The sequence below is a fragment of the Diceros bicornis genome, chromosome 17 (genome assembly GCF_020826845.1).
Source record: "Diceros bicornis minor isolate mBicDic1 chromosome 17, mDicBic1.mat.cur, whole genome shotgun sequence".
Lineage (NCBI taxonomy): Eukaryota > Metazoa > Chordata > Mammalia > Perissodactyla > Rhinocerotidae > Diceros > Diceros bicornis.
Window position 1 is genome coordinate 24,110,649 of NC_080756.1, and position 16,668 is coordinate 24,127,316.

The following is a 16,668-nucleotide window of genomic DNA, read 5'->3' on the forward strand; positions in this document are numbered from 1 at the left end:
TAAGTGCTCAGCATATTTATTTATTAATAGACTGCACTGTTGGTATTTTACAATATTGCTGGGTATGATTAATTCTCAACCCACTGATAATTTGGTAGACACCTAAGTGCCTGTAACTACTTTCTCAGGAGCAGAAGTCACAAATGCTCCTGAGTGCTCTTCTAAGGAGAACACGACCAATTTCTGATGCCAACAGTCTGATTTCATTTGAAAGGGAATGAGAAGGGGTACGGATGGGCTGAGCAATGTAGGGCTGTGGCCATTTCAAGGCTGGCTAGCCCTGCACCTGCAATGTGCTTTGTCAACTATAAGCATCCATAAATGTTAGATAAGACTTCTCACTGTATTATTATTTCATGAATATGCTTTTAAGATAACTGAAATGCTTTTCAGTCACTGTGCAGTCACTGAACAACACCCCGGTGAGGAAATCTTCTGATTTTTCTGTTTTTTTAATACATGAAGAGACTGAGGTCCTAAAAGGAAAAGCGACTTGCCCATGGGGGACTGAGAGCAGAGCTGCGTAGGAACACAGGGCTTCTAATTCCCTGGAATTCCATCTTACACTCAGCTTTCTGGGGGGACTTTTAGAATGACTTTCCCTTACAAAGAAAAAAAAAAGTAAAAACACTTTTCAAAGTCTCAGAAGTATCTCATCTCATTCACTTCTCTCTTCTTCAACCTTCTTACTTCCTGTTTCACAAGACAGTATATTTACTGTTTAAAAATACTTGTGACTAGCAGAAGTACATGAAATGGTGGTGATACCATTAGCATCACTGAATGTCCTGTTAAAATTTTCATTATGTGTTTTTATTTTAAAGGATCTGCTTTTAGCAGCCAAATTTTACTCCAGCTACAAGTATGCTCCTGACTTGATACATTCTAACTCATACTAACATCATAAAGATCCATATTATTGGTTGGTTCATTATAATTAATGAAAATGTTCTTTGGTAGTTATTAGAATCTGTCAGCTCACATTTATCCACATTTCAAAAAGTGACTTGGGAGAAGGAACTGTAAATGCATTTTCCTTTTGAAGGAGCCATTAGAGTTTTCCAGGTAAAAGCACATTTATAGTTTTTTGGTTTTTTTTTTTTAAGAGAGATAGACTTAAGGAATACATTTGAAACTTATAGTAAAGATGCACTTTTTATCATTATTTGTTGAAATAAGGAAAACTACAGTTAACTAGTGGGACTTCAGAAATAAAAAGATTTTAAATCATCTTTCCCAAGCCCTTAAAGCCTTCCAAATTAATTAAGAGTTCAGAATATGAAAGGAACAGCTACAGTTTAAATCTCACTGGTCTCTCATTTTCAATTTTCCAGGAATCCTGTGAATTCATATTGGGTATACTTTTCCACCAAGTTCTGTGTTTCTCTCTAAATTTTTATTACAACTTTTTACATTAATGCTGTTTTTTAGGTCACGGCACGGTCAGCTTATTTACCAGCAGACTCTCAACTTTAACTCAATTCTTTTGCCTCTCTGGGCTTTTTTGGCCATTACTGTGATATGCTTCTAGATGACTTATAATCAAATGATTTCCATGGTAAATACTGATATCACATCTTTGTTCAGAATGCCCTCAGAATGCCCAGGGCTCCCTGCTTTCCTCATGCGAGTTTTTGTGAAATTAATCTTGACATTCCCCAGATAACAGATAGCTTGTTGAATTTCAAATGGGATACTTTGCAGGACAGGAATTCACAAAGCATTTTACAGTCAAGGGTTTCTGAAAATAGGGGAATAAAACCAGGTAGAATGAACACTGTTATATGGAGGAAAGGGTTTTAATCAATTACATAATTTGGCTGATGATGATGACAGGTTGAATGAGGGGAAAAATAATAAAATGAAAGCAACTCAGATTCATCAGTGAGCCACACATAACTCACTGGAGTGGTATATTTCCAGAAACATCCTCTTTTTCCCTCATTCCTCACTTTCCATCAGCCACCAGGTGCTGCTACACATCCACATGGATGCCCTTCCTTTGCATCCCCACTGACACATCCTGGTTCAAGCATTCATCATCTCCTGCCTAGATTGTTATCCTGCCCAGCTGCATTTGAACTACTCCAAGTAGTTAAGGCTTTTTAATTATGAGAAAGTCTTTCTACTGAAATAACATCTGTCTGCCTATATATACCTTCTATTCGTGGGTCTTCATACTGTATTTTGCAACTCCATCCACCAATTACTATTGTCAAATATTTAAACTTGTTGTCATGTTCTTGCCTAAGTGTCAGGATCCACCACCATGCTGATGTTTCACCTCTCAATATGCTTCCCCTGAAAATGGAGCATCCAGAATGGGAGGCGGCTTTACCAATACTGAAGGGGAGAAACCTAGTACTTTCTTTGTTCTGGACACATAGGTACAATGCAACCTAGATTTGCAATAACTTTTTGACGTTGTTATTACGTGCTCGATTCACACTGAGTTTAACTAGCCAGCTACCTAGCCTTTTCGCGTGATCAGTCATTAGCCTCCGCTCTTACGATCTTAAGCAACTGATACTTATGAATTAGGAGCAGGAGCTCACTTTAATTCATATTGATTTTCATCTCCTCTAGAAATTGATTTCCATCTATTATTCCAGTCTTGGTAAGAGCAATTGCCCAGACAAGCACACTCTCACTAGGCCCACATTTCTTCATTCCATATTTAAATATGATTTTTCCATCTACCTTGCTAAAATCAAAACACACAAAAATGTCTGTGGCTTGCTCCCGTTCTACCCGTCTATCAGCCCCCATTTAAAAAAAAAAAGTAATGTGCTCAGCTTGACATGACTTATTTTATTGAGCTCACGTTGGCTCCTGATGACCTTTTCTTTTTCTAACATTCACAAAACCATCTACTTAAAAATCTCATTCTGTGCTATTCCTGGAGATTAACGTTCCAGCTTCAATGTCTCCCTTTATCAGAATTAGCCTACGCCCAACTTCTACCTAACCCCACCCCTTTTTGAAAATGGTCACCTTTGTCTCCCTACACTATTCTGGCACCTGTCCCAGTCTCCATGTCAGCTCAAGACTACCAACTGTGGTTCCATGAGCAAATCTACAAGCTCTTTTAATACCCTGGCTGACACACAATTTTCCTAGCCAGGAAATTTAAACTCCTTGGGAACAATTATATCCCTTTCTAAAACACTCTCGTTCAGCATGGGCTTCGATAGCCCCTCACGAGGGCTTGAATCATTTCAATCTAAAGTTCACCTTCATTAACAGAAAAGACAAAATAATATAGACGCTGATAAGCTCTTTTCTCTGTCATCTCTGTCGTCCTCAAGTTTTGGACTGATCACTGCTTCTTCAGGGTCTAACATAACTCAAAGTCAATCTCTCTCTCATCACGCTAAGCATTTTTTCACAAGCGTCAACTCACTCTGGACTTTAGTTTTACTCTCACATTTTTTTAGTAATAGTGGAAAAAATAAGATTGGAATGTTCCAGAGGATTATTAGTACAGAATGATAATTGGTTAGCACTGAGTTAAATTGACTTTAGTGGGTCTGGCCTGGTGGGGCCTAGAAACCTAATCACCATTTATGACTGTTTCTCTGGGAAAATACGTTCTGCATTCCAAAGAAGTGACTCAGAAAGAACTTTCTGACCGAGATCTTTGCTTGCTGAACTGCCTATTTTTGCTCCTACCCCCCAATCCTAACAAATCCACAAATGTAGCTTCTGCATCAGCCACATAAAGCAAAGGAGTAGGTCCGGTTTCCTCCATATTCAGCCAAAGTACACATTCCACTACCTTTTGTTCTTGAATGCACAGAAAGCTTTCAAAGTTGAAATGCCATGTGAATTCCTACCAGAGCAAACGGGCCAATTCAGCAATTCTTACTAGCCAGTTTATATGTGACCTCATTTTCCCTTTTGAGAAACCTTTTGCGTGAATTAACGTTCCTTTGTTTGGTTTCCTTTTTTGGTTGACTTCTTTTCTCTTTTAGTTTGATGAACTTAGTGCCAAAAGCTACAGGGCAAAGCCACCCTGTTTCTCTGTTTAGAGAAGGCACACGAGTTGCAAGTCCATGTAAAGAAATGCTCGAGTGGAAGGGTTCTGCCTTATTCCCAGTTTTCTGCATCCTGAAGATCCTGGGAGCTTGAGGCCAACCTTGGGATTTACTTGGGTTTCTGGGATTAGCCAGAAAGATCTTGGACTGACCATAAAACAAACCATAATCTCTCTTAAGAGCCCCAGCACCAATTAAGTTGCCTCAGGGCCATTTAGACCAGAAATAACCAAAATGAAGTCTGCATTTCTGGGGGAAAAACAAAGATTAAAAGGGATGCTTGAACCCACTTGGAAACAAAACGTGACCGACCACTTTGAAACAAAACCCACAAACAAAAATCTACAGACTTGTGGGCAGCTGGTTTTGATTATTCTCTCACACCTTTCACACTTCAGGGCAAGGAAGTAAGACTGATATTCTCTTTGTTCTATGTGTCACTTCCAGACCATACTCCTCAATGTTCTTGGGGGAAAATCAGTTCCTTTTAGGTCCATGCAAGTAAATATACCCCAGAGTTTCCTAGAGCCTATCATCTCCCACTTCCCAGCTTCCGTTCCTGGTTCATTGGCAATCTGACCCCTGGTTTACACTTCCCTCTCCATTAAGAGGCCTCCATGATACCAGAAGGACATCTGCGTCCACAGACATGACTGATGCACCTTGGTCCCTCAGTAACTTGACTTCTTATCACCAATGATCTTCTTCTTTTCATGCACTAACTGCCATGGTCCCATCCTGGACCTTGTCATCACTTGAAAAAATCCCTTTCCAAAATCACTTATTCAACAATCTCTCCTCCTGACCACAACTAACATCTCCTACTCATTTCACAATGACTTCTGAGGCCCCACGACTTTTTCTAATCAATCTGCAGATCCTCTTTTTCTTCCCTCCCCTCCTTTTTTAAGGTTACAGTTCACAGCTCATCATTTCAGTAACACTTTGGTCAACTCTACTCTCTCCATCATGCCCATCTAGCAAAGCCCCAACTCTGGCTGAAGCGTGCTGTTTGTCTGAGTGATGCTGGAGAAAGCCACAGAAAGGCAGTTTGGTATCATTGTAAATTCAGGCTCATCATCAGCCCCACACAGGCTCTCACCCCTGCCCAGAAATCCTGGAACTTTTTCTAGGTTTTTCCAGCTCAGCTTGGTCTCCTGCTCTCCACAACATTTCAAAATGCCAACTCCTTCAGTGTTCTCTTCACTCTCAACAGCCGAAATTGAAGCTGTCACATGAGAACTCCCTCAGCTTCTCTCTGTCAAATCCACAAACCAACAGCATCAACCCTCTACTCCTGGACCTTAGGAGACATTGCTCCTATCTAACGTTCACTCCTTCACATGTGCTCTGGAAACCATTCCACAGCCCTTTTCAAAGCCATTCTTCAGATCCAATTGTTCCTCCCACATGGATCTTCCTTATCAATATTTAAGCTTGTTCAACTCTCTGCATCTGACAAAAGGAAATCATCCCTGGCTTTTGTATTCTCTTCTAGTTATCTCTTTCTTATCCTCCAGCCCTTCCTAGTCAAACTCCTTGAATGAGAGGTCAGTATTTTCTATTTTCTGTTCTTATGTTCATTCCATAACCCACTCTAATCTGGATTAGACTGGCATCCCCATCACTCCCTAGAAATAGCTCTGTATAAGGACACCAGTGACCTCAATGCCTTTTCAGTATTCATCTACCTTAGGAGCTCTCAACTGGGGGCAATTTTGCCCCAGGGGACATCCGGCAATGTCTGGAGATATCTAGTTGTCACAACTGGGGAGAGGGTCCTTTGTATCCCATGGGTAGAGGCCAGGGATGCTGCTAAACATCTTACAATGCACAGGACAGCACAACAAAGACAAATCCTGCCCCAAGGTCAGTGGTGCTGATGTTGAGAAATCCTGATACAAGTGAATCACTATGCAACCCCCAGAACTACTCACCACTTCATCTGCTTCTTGGCTTCTATCTGCCACTTTCCAGATGTTCCTCCTACCTCTCTAGTCATCTCCTTTTGTAGCCACCTACTGATCCTGAGTTACTGCCCCTCATTCCTTGGAGATTTAAGCTTTGACTCACTATTATTTCTCCAATACATCATTCCTGACATAATTCTTGGGAATTTCCATATCCACACATGTTATCTTTCCAACACCCTGTCTTTGCAACTCCACCCAGCCTCAGCCCCTCATTCCAGTGTTCATATCCCAGACCTTGTCTTTACCAATTACTGTAACTCCTCCCTCAATTATAAACATCTGACTCTTCAACTATCACCTCATATTTTTCCACTTCAGTCTCTCCAATACCCCAACTCCAAAAATTATCAAATCCCACTAGGGTCTAAATCTATTGATCCTATTGCCTCACCTTCCTCATGTCCGTGGTCCTCTACTCTCTTACAAAAACTCTGTAACTCTCTTACCCTTATCTTGCTTTGCTGAAGTGACTTGGAGAAATCCCCAAATTGGTTAAATCCACCTCTTTGCCTACTCCATACCTGTTCCCCCAAGCTGGACTTGAATGGGAAAAGCACACAACCATCACACTTACCAACCTCAAGTGGGCTCTTAGGGCTGCCAGGCAATCATATTACATTTCCCAGTGCATTTACTCCCAGATAACTGCTCCATACCTTTTTCTCTCTCTCCCTTCCTCAATCTTACCTAACACCTTGCTTCCCACTTCACTGGTAAATAAAAAGCAATCAAGAAAAAACTTCAACAAACTCCTACTAGAAAATCTACTGACTTAATTCCTCCTGTGCCCCAATACTCTGGCTTCCTCCTACTTCTAAGAATGAATCGTCTCTACAGCTACCCTTCTACTTATGGACCAGATTCCATACCCTTCTTCCCTCTGAAGGATGTCATTCTAGAAATTCTCCCCCCTCACTCCTACCTCATCAGATTTTCTCTCCCTACTGGATTATTCCCTTCATCTTACAAACAGTAATTCCTGCCATCTTAAAACTAAATAAAGCAAAAAACTCTCTTCACCCTAATCCCCTTCTAGATAATATCCCCCTTTTTCCGCATTCCTGTTCAGCAAAAAACTTTTGAAAGTGTTATCTAAATTCCATGTATCCAATTGCTTTTCTCCCATTCCATTTTAAATCCTCTCTAATGAGGTTTTGGATCCCACCAGTCAGCTGAGACTTCTCTTGTCAAGGTCTCTTCCATGTCACTAAATCCAATTGCCCATCCTCATCAGCAGCATTGGGTCATTCCCCTCTACTTTACACTTTCTTCATTTGGCTTCCAGGACTCTCCTCGTTTTCCTTCTAACTCACTGGCTCCTCTTTCTCAGCCTCCTCTGCTGATTCTTCCTCATCTCCCTGACATGTAAAACATTGGAGCCCCGAGGGCTCAGTTCAGGATCTCTTCCTTACTCTATCTCACTCCCTTGCTGCTCTCCTCCAGACCCCTACCTTTAAACGCCATCTGAGTGCTGACAACTCCCAGATTTCTAGCTGGACCCCTCTCTTTAACTCCAGACTCATATATCCAAATGTATATCAACATTTGCACTTGGATGTCTCCAACTTGACACAAACAAAACAAAATTTTGATTTTCCTCTGCACGTGCTTCCCTCTAACTGCTGCTTCCATAGTCTTCCAGGTCAAAAATTTTGGAGTCATCCTTGATGCTCTTTCTCACACACCTCACATCTGATCTGTCAACAAATCCTATTGGTTCTACCTTCAAAACATACTGAGAGGGACAGCCGCAGTGGCCTAGTGGTTAAGTTCGGTGCGCTCCACTTTGTTGGCCCAAGTTCAGTTCCCAGGCACGATCTACACCACTTGTCAGTGGCCAGGCTGTGACGGCGGCTCACATACAAAACAGAGGAAGACTGGCAACAGATGTTAGCTCAGGGCAAATCTTCCTTAGGGTTAAAAAAAAAAAGCATACTGAGAATCTGAGTATGTCTCACTACTGCCATAATTAACACTCAGGACCAAGCCAACACCATCTCTCACTTGGATTCCTGAAAAGTCCAGTAGGTCTCTCTGCTTCTGCTCTTGTTCCTCCACAGTCTATTCTCACCCAAGCCAAAGTGATTCTGTTAAAACATAGGTGAGGTCAGGTCAAGTCACTCCTCTGCTCAAAACCTCCCCAGTCTATCCTCCAAAGGCTTACCCTCAAATAACTTCCCAACTCACACAGAGTAAAACCAAAGTGTTTACAGCAGCCTATAGAGTCCCTACTATCTACTATTTTCACCATCCTTCATTCTATCCAGTCACGGTGGCCTCCTTCCATTTCCTCAAACATGTCACAAATTCCCACACCTCAAGATCTTTGTCTATGCTATTCCTTCTGCCTGGAATGCTCTTCATCTAAATTTCCAAATAGTTTGCTCCAGTACCCTTGCTTTGAGGTCTTTTCACTTGTCACCTTCTCGGTGAGATATGCCCTAACACCCCCATTTAAAACTGTAACCCTCCCCACAACACACCATGACAATCTTTACTTTCTTCGCTAAAGGACTTACACATCATGTGACATGTTAAGTATCTTCTTCACTTTGTGTTTTATGCCTCCTCCACCAAAATGTAAGCTCCACAAGTGCAGGGAGATTTTCTGTTTGTTCACTTTAGTGCTTAAAATAGTAGACATCAAATATTTGTTGAATGAATTAACATTTTAACTCTTTCTTGGGGATCACATCTATTTTCACCTGGTTAAAAACAGTCAAATTTGAATTTAAGAGAATCAATAGTATAAATTAGTATAAATAAATAAACAGTATAAATTAGTATCTTCCCTCAAAACGGAGCCAGTTACACAAAATCTCAAATGGGATAATTACTCTTCAGGCCTCCTTCTGTCTATATAACCATGAGTGCTGAAAGAAGGGGACACGTATTTGCTCCACTTTAATCCTCATCTTCCTAAGTCTGTTTTTCTAGTTTAGTCTTTCTAAATCCTGTATTTTCTCATCATCTTCCCTGATTTATCCTATTGTAATCCTAATACTCTTTTGCCAGCCCTAACTCTTTCTTATTATTTACTCTAAATTTGGTAGAAGCTAAACAAAGGAAATCATCAACTGGCACGAGACATAGGTGATAAGAATCTTCCTCCTCTAAAAAGCCAGGAGAGTTATCTATAAACCTCAAGTTCTGGAGAGGCCGGAAAACAGGGTATTACCAGCGAGACTCAGATCATAAAATATAATTCCTTAGCCTTCTCTTTCCTTCCATGTATTTTCATGTCGACCACAGCCTGGTTTCTAGCCAGCATGCTGCAAGCAGGTTCACCGCTGCTAGATCAGATTTCTTCCCCACACACACCCCTCACCCCATGTGTACTCTGGCAATCAGGCCCAATTGAGTTCCTGGGTGAGTGCCAACAGAGGCAGGGTTTCTAGAAAGAGCCTTGACCATTACCCTTCCTTTCCTCCTACCGACCTCTCAATCCCCAGTTTTTTCCCACACCTTGGGGCTTGGAATCAACCTGGGGTCCACTGGGCCACCCACGACTGCTGAGACCCTGAACTGGCCCCTCAGATCTCCTCTGCTCTTAACCAGATTTGAGATTGGGAGCACAAGAGGGGAGCCTGGGATGCCCTCCATCTGCATGCTACCATATTACAGAACCACCTTTATCTGCTCCATTGCCATGTAGATGGCTCCCCATCCTTGATTCTAACCAGGCTGCCTAGTTCTGCAGGCTCTGCTTCTAAGTCTGTACTCTGCAAGGTTACCTAGGTCTCTGGTACTGATTCCCCAGCCTCACTATGGCTGATCTTGTTCCCCAGACTCTGATACCTATTATCATGCACCCAGTCTATTTTCAGGGTCCATGTCCCAAAATGACAGTCACCCATCACATGGTTCCAGATGGCCATGCCACCATTTCCCTGACTAGATCCCCCTTGAACTAACTGCTTTGAAAATTACAATGTGATGAATTATAGTTCTTGACACAAGGGAACAGATAATGTTAGACAAGATAACAAAAATATTAGAGGAAAAAAACAGCACGAGACAGAGTGGGTCTATGTCTACTTTCAACATGTTGCCAGCTCCTCGCAAGTTTCTGGGGTAGCAAAAACACACACGCCTTACGTCTACATCTCTGTTCACCCCTTAACATTTTAGCATGGTTTGGCTAAATTCACTTGCCTCAGTCTGCAAAGTGGAATGAAAGGTGGAAAGGAGAAACGCAGGTATGCAGATGACAGATCATCAATGGACAAACTCTGCAGGGAACAGAGAAGGAGAACCAGTGTGGGCCCTGCCAAGAACAAGGTGGGTTGCTATCTTCAGGCCACATGGAGGATTCACAACGGCATTTATTTACCCATGATTTACACAGACTCTATGTAAAGCACCAGCTTTGCCTGACCAGTCACATTACAGACACATGAGCTGTGAAGGAGAACTTTAATGTGCTTATCATGCTGGTAACCAAGGCTACTCAACCAACACTGCTCTCTTAGGCCTTGTTTCCAACGAAAGAAAAAACAGAAATTCTGAAGGAAACAAACTAATAATGATAAGCATTTTGTTCTCCCTGCTGGCCAAACTATATAAATACACTCTCTTGTATAAAAACACTAGGCTCTTGATCCTCCTAAAATCTGAACTATTTGAGGATAAGGCCTGAGTAAACAGGGTCTTTGCCTTGCTTTACTTCAGTTCAACTCAGCAAACTGCAGCTGGACATTCCAAAATGCCAGATGGAGGAAAACAGAATATTAATCTTTCAGCTCCTTTTCTTCTTCTCAGTCTTATTTCTGTTTCCATTTTTCTTTGCCTTTGGGTTCTTTTTACTCCCAGGTTTGTATTGTCGCCCCTGTTTCTGATTTAAAATTTTGCTTTGGATCAACTTACCTGATTTTGTCCTGACATTTGCCCAATCCGCCTGCCTCCACGACTAGAGCCACCGTTTTCACGGATGCTATAGCTTTCCGCCTACAAAAAAGGCTACCCTTAAATACCACGCCTGATTCCCTCGAGTACCCTATTCTCAAGGCACCTTCTACACCTCCCGTTTGTTTACCATGGAGACAGCAGTTTGTATAATATGTTTATAATGGAACTGGGAGTACACAAGCCATAGTGATGTGAGAAATACAGGCAGCTATGCACGTGCTACGCAAAGATGTGGCATGCAATGAGCATCACACGTGAAAATCTATAAAGCACAAGAAAACTACAAATTTCTTCCTGAACATGGTATGAACACCCAGTTAGAGAAAGATAATAGCCAGGATATAGAAATCTGACATGTATAAGGAAATGGTGACTTATAACTTCAACTCCACTGATGCGGTCTAAAGAAATGACTCCAGATATTCTTGAGGCATCACAGTGAAAACCATAAATATGGGGATTTAGCCTAAGAATTTCCTTCCACCTTGAGTCTGCTCAGACTCATGGTTAAGACAAGTCTCTCAAAACAGCAAATGTACTGTGACCCTCTAGTTCCCCCATGGCTCATTCTAGCTCAGACTCACCAGTCTTCATACCTTGAAAAGGAAAATGTGGCAGTCAAGAAGTTAACACTGAAGGTGGAAGATTACCAGTGTAATAACCAGTGCAGGCTGTCTGTGGCAAAGACACCGCTGGCTGAGGCATGCCAATCTCAAACATCATAATATACTAAAATCTGTTCACTTTTATTTTCACACAAGGAATGGGTGTGAACTATATATGTGTTTACCAGGCACACCAACACCTTATCGCACACAGCTCTTTTTAGATTAGATATGTTGCTTAAAGATTACCAGCAAAAAGCAAATAGAAACTAACAAAACAAAAAAGAACCAGCTCCATGAGTTTATACCAGTATCATCCTCAAATGTGAAGTATCTGTGTCAATTCTGCTTTGGGGCTTTAACTGCTGAAGTTAGAAAAATCACAAACTACTCTGCTACTTTAAGATGCAGGAATATTGGTAAGCATTCACAACTTTCCTTCACTGAAAATCTCATTGAATATAATAAGGAAGTCATTGAATACTATGTCTTTCTATTACATCCAAGTGATTTTCACAGTAGGCAATCTGCTGCAACACCACAGGAGTCCCACACTTTGAAATAAAATGGCATTGTGGATACAGTTTTACAAGCGCAATCCCTTTTCAGTCTAGAGCACTGCCTAGTTTCCTTACTCTTGGCTGAATTGAGTGGGCAATCCATAGTGAGTGAGTGAGAAGAGGAACAGTATATAATGAGTTCTTTTTTTGTCTTTATCAATAATACAATTGTGCTCTGCCAATTACTGGAGTGGCGACGGTATATCACACTTTGAAATTAAGGCTAAAAAAGATTTTTGCATTGCTAAAGTGGTAGACAAGCCCATTTGCAGCAGGGGGCAAAAATCAGTAAATCTAAGTGGATCTTGGCATGTTTTTCCTACACATCTGGTACAATAATATGGAGAAACACTTCTTCCCATCCCCCTTCTCCAAATGAGCCTAATATAAAATCTATTTAGTAAGGACAGTCTGTACAAGACATCCTATATGTGTTTAATTCTCTTTAAACAAGGCATTAATAAAATCACAGTAGCATCTAATAAGATTTTTAATTCCTTAAGGGTAGGAACGATAGCTAATCTTTAATGAGTCTAATTTATCGGGAGCATTTAGTTCCCCTCTTGGTAGGAACAACCAATAGAATATTCCCAGCCCTACAAGACATATTTATATATGTTGTATTACCGAAGGCTCCAGAATGAAATGGGAATCAGACTGGTCAATGTACCTGCCTGTGCTCAGTAAAGACTGGTTTCCAGAATTACTAACAGCAGAAACTGATAGCAAGGATATCAATGAATAAAGGCCGAGTTTCAGAAACACAATGCTATTTTACTGCAGAATGAGTTCCCATTTGCAATTACATGTAGTATGAAGAGCGAGCCTACAGAGCATGATATCCCGACACGTAGTTCAGTAACCTGTTCCCCAGGGAACCAGAACTTTGAACACGTAGTCACAGCCAGCAGGACCTGTGCCAGATCTAGAGCCACCGAAGGCAAGAATTCATAAAAAACACTTTTTCTCCATTTTGTGAAAAACCTCTAGCTAACCGATACAAATTTAAGGCAGAGTAGTAGTACTCACAAACTCCGGGCTTCGGAAATCAGGCTGATTTTCCAATGCTCCAAAATTGGAGACAATCGTCTCTTCAAGGTTTTCCAACACTAAAAATAAACGAATAAATAAATAAATGAAGCATGAACTTTCATTAGCTCATATACTTTTTTTCTTTTAAATCAGCAGCACTCGCTTACCAACTATATTTAGCATTCGTGGCACACTTACAGGTTTCCATTATTTAACACTTTCAGCTTTCAGGGACACAAAATCTTCAGCGGCTGCTTCATCTATCAGACAATGCCATGCTGGTAGGATATTAGGTCTTAAAATGCTCCAGGCTAGATCACCATGGAAAATCATTTAGCTTCTACATGAAAGGACAAGCAACTAAAAGTTACAAAACTCTAGCTAAGGAACACTTTAGCCTGTTGATGTTCTTTTTTCTACTATATCTCAGGGAACTGATGTGGAGTCATTTCGGAGTAGCAATTTTCTGTTTTAAAATCTGATGAATAGCACTATCTGATAGAAATATATTGGGAGCCAAACAAAATTTTCCAGTACAGTAGTCCCCTCTTATCCATGGGGGATATGTTCCAAGACCCCCAGGGGATGTCTGAAACCACAGAGAGCAGCGAACCCTGAATACACTATGCTTTGTCCTATACATACATACCTATGATAAAGTTTAATTTATAAATTAGGCACATTAAGAGATTAACAATAATGAAATAAGACAATTATAACAATATACTGTAATACAAGTTACCAGAGACCTTAGCAACCTCAGTATACGATTTATTTTCTTTCCTTATTAAGTGGAGAACTTTCACCTTTCCACTTAAAGGAAGCACTTTATGGCTAATCTTCGGCATATCTGAATTGCCAGCATCACTACTCTTGCACTTTGGGGCCATTATAAGTAAAATAAGGGTTACTTGAACCCAAGCACTGCAATACCGCCAGTCAATCTGATAACTGAGATGGCCACTAAGTGACTAACGGGCGGGTAGCGTACACAGTGTGGACACCCGGACAAAGACAGGATTCAGTCCTGGGCAGGACAGAGCAGGACAGCACGAGATTTCATCATGCTACTCAGAACTGCACACAACTTGAACCTTATGAATTGTTTATTCCTGGAATTTTCTCATTTCATATTTTCAAACCGTGGTTGGCCAAGGGTAAGTGAAACCGTGGAAAGTGAAACTGTGGATAAGGGGGGACTACTGTGGAAACACTAAGAAAATGAAAAAGAAACAGGTAAAAGTAATTTTAATAATATAATTTATTTAAATTGATATACCCAGATTATCATTTGAACATGTAGTCAATATAAAAAATTATTAGTGAAATATTTTACATTTCTTTTATACTAAGTCTTAGAAATCCAATGTGTGTATTACACTCACAGCACACCTCAATTTGGACTGGCCACATTTCAAAAGCTCAATAGCCACATATGACTAGTGGCTACTGTATTGGACAACACAGCATTAGAGGGATCAAGGAACCAAATCCAGAAGGTGGGTCTTTCTGTAAGACACTAGTCTCCTATCATCAACAAGTTCCTGACATGAATAAAAGGGATTGTTGCAGATTAAAAAACACTGAGAGAACAAAACAACCATTTCCAGTGTGTGGTTCTACATCATATCCTAGTTTAAAAAAAAACAGATGTAAAAGACTTAAACAATTTTTTGAGGGGCCAGCCTGGTGGCGCAAGTGGTTAAGTGCGCACTCTGCTTCGGCGGCCCGGGGTTCGCCGGTTTGGATCCTGGGCGCGCACCGACGCACCACTTGGTAAGCCATGCTGCCGCGGCGTCCCATATAAAGTAGAGGAAGATGGGCATGGATGTTAGCTCAAGGCCATTCTTCCTCAAGAAAAAAGGGGAAGACTGGCGTTGGATGTTAGCTCAGGGCTAGTCCTACTCACAAAAAAAAAAATTTTTTTTTGAGAAAATGTGAATATTGTTAAAGTGTTGGGTTATATTAAGAAATTATTAACATTGAAAAGTCTACCAATGTAATTTTTGCCTTGTAGGAAAATATTCTTAATTAAATAAACTTAAATATTCTTAAATATTTAAATAAGTTTAAATAAAGACTATTAAATGTTCAAATAAATTTAAATAAATATTCTCATTTATCAACTGGTCCAGCCTCTTCAACTAATCAATGACATGAAAAAGGCAGACTGTTAAAAGACTTAAAGAGCCCTAAGGAACATAACTCCAATGTGTGTTTTTTCCAACATCATCATCAAGCAATTAACTCAATTCTACCTGGAGATAGCATCAGATCCCACAGGTTAAGGGCTCAGTCCCACAAGTCCCCTCTCACTTTAGAGGCCAATTCCAAGTCCAGGTTGTTACCTGTGCTTCTGACCAAATGGCTATAAATCAAAAGTTCCCACAACCCCCTCCTTGGGTTCAATTAACTTGTGAGATCAGCTCACAGAACTCAGACATATATTTACTTACATCCACCAGTTTATTATAAAGGGTATTATAAAGGATACAGATGAACAGCCAGATGAAGGGGTACGTGGGTCAAGGTACAGGGGAAGGGGCGCAGAGCTTCACGCCCTCTCTGAGTGCACCATCTCCCCGAATCTCTGCATGTTCACCAATGCACAAGCTCTCCAAACCCGTCCTTTTGGGTTTTTATGGAGACTTCATTACATAGGCATGACTGATTAAATCATTGGCCATTGGCAAGTGACTCAACCTCCAGCCCCTCTCCCCATTCGGGAGGTCAGGGGATGCGACGCAAGTTCCAACCTATTAATCACAAGGTAGGTTCCTCTGGCAACCAGCCCCCATCTTTTGGTTACCTAGGGGCTTTCCAAAAGTCACCTCATTAATATAACAAAAGACACCTTTATTGCTTTTATCTCTTAGTAAATTCCAAGGGTTTTAGGAGTTTTTCAAACCTTGCCAGGAATGGAGGAAGATCAAATATCTATTTTTTTATTATAAATCACAACATCACGACAACCATCAGCAATATGTGGTACTTAACTGGATCCTACTTGAAGCCAGGTACCCGAGAGTTACTGTAGATAATTCAGTAATTTGCTGTTTTCCTGTTTAACTTGAGGGGTGTCTCACGGATCGTGAGGATTTGTGAGCTTGCTTTGCAGAAGAGAATGCCTTTGGGGAGGCTGCCATGACGGGACGGCCGGCCCCCAGCAGCCATTACAGCCCAGAAGTCAGATGGCCCAGGGGCTTATCCGAAGTGACCTCTTTGTTTCTCCGAACCTCTTCCTGTCAAGCCCCCTAGCTCTATAAAACCCCCCTGCTTTTTGCTCTTGTTAAGGTGGATTTGAGAGAATCCATGCTCCCACTTTCTCTTTTTGGCCAATTTGAATACATTTTTCTCCATCTCCAAGCACTGATATCCCAGTGTTTGGCTTGCTGTGCATTGGGCACATGAACTTGAGATTAAGAGGTTTGGTTCCGTATCACTACCTTGGACAAACCAGCTGTAAAGGACATTTATCAAAACTGGGAAGACTGGGTATGGAATAAGCATTAAATTATGTTAGAAACTACTTTTAATTGTATAAAGTGTGATG

General features: G+C 41.0%; 1 protein-coding gene across 2 annotated transcripts in view; it reads right to left on the bottom strand.

The window, feature by feature from the left end:
* The window catches only part of ANO6 (anoctamin 6), a 186,124-nt gene that overhangs the window by 102,117 nt on the left and 67,339 nt on the right, over positions 1-16,668 (bottom strand). For both annotated transcript variants that reach the window (XM_058558450.1, XM_058558451.1), the window contains one exon: positions 13,113-13,192. In XM_058558450.1, coding sequence (XP_058414433.1) covers positions 13,113-13,192 — 80 coding nt within the window. The remainder of the gene's footprint in view (positions 1-13,112; positions 13,193-16,668) is intronic.